The sequence below is a fragment of the Onychomys torridus genome, chromosome 10 (assembly GCF_903995425.1).
Source record: "Onychomys torridus chromosome 10, mOncTor1.1, whole genome shotgun sequence".
Classification (NCBI taxonomy): Eukaryota; Metazoa; Chordata; class Mammalia; order Rodentia; family Cricetidae; genus Onychomys; species Onychomys torridus.
The window spans coordinates 71,267,733-71,270,165 of record NC_050452.1 but is presented as its reverse complement, the minus strand read 5'-3'; the positions used below and the strand labels follow the sequence as shown (position 1 = coordinate 71,270,165).

The window sequence follows — 2,433 nt, the reverse complement described above, 5'->3', positions numbered from 1 at the left end:
ATCAGAAGGCACCTGAGAATCTGAGAGAACGGAGGCTTCCCTCATCAAAATGTGGACCAAACAGTCGTGAGAGGACAGAATCCTAACCACTAGGTCACAAAAGGATAGTCCTGCTACAGTTTAATTAAAAACAGGCCTTTAATCCCAGCACTCGGGAGGCAGAGCCAGGTGGATCTCTGTGAGTTCGAGGCCAGCCTGGGCTACAGAGCAAGTTCCAGGAAAGGTGCCAAAGCTACACAGCGAAACCCTGTCTCAAAACAAAAACAAAAACAAAAAAACCAACAACAAAACAAACAAACAAACAAACAAATAAATGAACAAGCCTATAATTCTAGCACTTTGGACTTAGAGTCAGGAAAATCAAGAGTTCAAGGTCATCTTCAGCTGGGCATGCTGGCTTATACCTGTAATCCCAGCACCCAAGAAACTGAGGAAAGAGGGCTTCTGTGAGTTCGAGGACAACTTAAGCAGTACAGTGAGCTCTGGGCTAGCAGGAACCTGTCTCAAAAACAAAACCACATTGGAAATGCAAGAGGACCACAAGTTCAAGGCCAGTGCCTTCTCATAGGAAGTTCGGGGCCTTATAAACTACAGGAGACTCTCACAGCACTGACGGCAAGAGAGACTGCTTCTGAAACTTCCTTCTGTTTTGTTTCCAGGTTTACTTTATTTCATTGTATAATCTTTTGCTTTTTGTGACAGGGTCTCATATAATCCAGACTGACCTTGAACTGACTATGGAGCAAGACTGAATCACTGGCCCTTCAGCTTCTGCCTCCCGAGTCCTGGGGTTCCAGGTGTGAATGACACACCTAGCTAGCTGTTTCCCAGCTTAAATGTTTGAATTCCTACCCCCACAGCGGGCCAAAAGGTAAGAACTGGTCTTCCCTTGGCTTCTTCCACTGAGACTGCTGAGCAAACATTACAATTCTTTCAAGGACCCTTTTCCTCGGGACTTTCTCTTACTGGGTCTGCTACTGGTCCCACTCCTTACTCCTCACTGGACCTAGGGCATCTTGTGTGGCTTTGTGACTTCTCTCTCTCTCCCCATCTCCCTCCTCTCCTTTCCTCTTTCTTCCTTCGGGTGTTGCCCATGAAGCCCAGGGCTCTGCATGTGCAGGTAAGTAAGTATCATCAAGGCATGTCTCCTGCACAGAGATTTCTTTCTTTCTTTCTTTCTTTTTAAAGTGTGTAAATCTGGATATTTTATTTCAAGTTATACAGGAGTCTGCTAATGTTTGTTCAAACTGGAACAGAAACAATGTCAGGTAGAAAAGAACAGATACAGTGTTTCTTCAGCCTGCCGTGAAGGCTCCAGTGTGTGAGGAGTCAACACAGCAGGGTCAGGCGGGCCTGACTTGCCTTCACCTGGAGCTGTCCACGGAACTCACAGCAGGCCTGCTCGGTTCTGATCCAGGCCCAGGGGGCATCCCAAGGCTACGACTTGCTTTCTTCTTTTTCCTCAGTGAGGGTTTCCCACATTGGCTCCTTGGTATGTTCTGGCAACTGCTGTATCTGTGTCTTTGTTACTTCCATGGCAACTCCTTCGGGTAAGTTCCGCTGGATATATTCCAAGTAGACGTTGGCTGTGCACCCAGTCAGGTGTTTTAACTCTAACCATCTGTAGAGCGTCCTCATCTCATACTGACCTCTGTGCTTCTTAAAAATGTGCACTGGCTTGAGAAGAGTGAATCGCTCTATTTTCCTTGGTGGTTCGTGTACATTATTAGAAATGCCAAGTTCTTTAGCAGCGAGAACGGCAAAATACTCAAAACGGTCTAGTACAGCCTTGTCATGAGCTTTCACTAAAATGGACAGGCGTTCATACAATGTGTCTGTCTCATCGGAAGTGGTTATCGTAGGTTTGGTCAAATCCCTTGGAACATCAATGTGCAGGTTTGATAACGGTGCCCACTTCATACTGGTGCTGAGCAGGAGGCCACCAGTTTGGGCTGCACTGTACTTAGAACCATTTACAGACAAATTCCCCAGTCCTGCCGCACACAGCCGCACACAGCGCACACAGCCGCACACGCGCGCCCCGCCATCTTGGTGCCCTGACCTCCCAGAGATTTCTTTAAATGCTTCAAGTCCATTTTTTTTTTTTAATGGTCTTTGTGTCATTTTGGTACCTGTCCTGGATCTCGCTCTGTAAACCAGGCTGGCCTCGAACTCACCGAGATCTGCCTGCCTCTGCCTCCCAAGTGCTGGGATTAAAGGCGTGTGCCTCCGCTGCCCAGCCAAGTCCATTTATTTCATTCAACATTTATTTAGCACTTTAAAAAAATTTTTTTTCAAGACAGTGTTTCTCTGTGTAGCTTTGTGCCTTTCCTGGAACTCACTTGGTAGCCCAGGCTGGCCTCGAACTCACAGAGACCCACCTGGCTCTGCCTCCGGAGTGCTGGGATTACAGGCGAGCACCACCGCCCGACC

The 2,433-nt window shown here is 47.6% G+C and overlaps 1 protein-coding gene across 1 annotated transcript; it reads right to left on the bottom strand.

Moving 5' to 3' along the window:
* Window positions 1–1,437: 1,437 nt before the first annotated feature.
* LOC118592508 (28S ribosomal protein S10, mitochondrial-like) lies at window positions 1,438–1,956 on the bottom strand. Its single transcript, XM_036201544.1, has one exon. The coding sequence runs from the start codon at window positions 1,918–1,920 to the stop codon at window positions 1,438–1,440; it is 483 nt and encodes a 160-aa protein (XP_036057437.1). The 5' UTR covers window positions 1,921–1,956.
* Window positions 1,957–2,433: the final 477 nt, after the last annotated feature.

Coding starts and splice junctions, on each gene's coding strand:
- LOC118592508 (XM_036201544.1), bottom strand. CDS start 1,920: ATGAAGTGGGCACCGTTATCAAACCTGCACATTGATGTTCCAAGGGAT.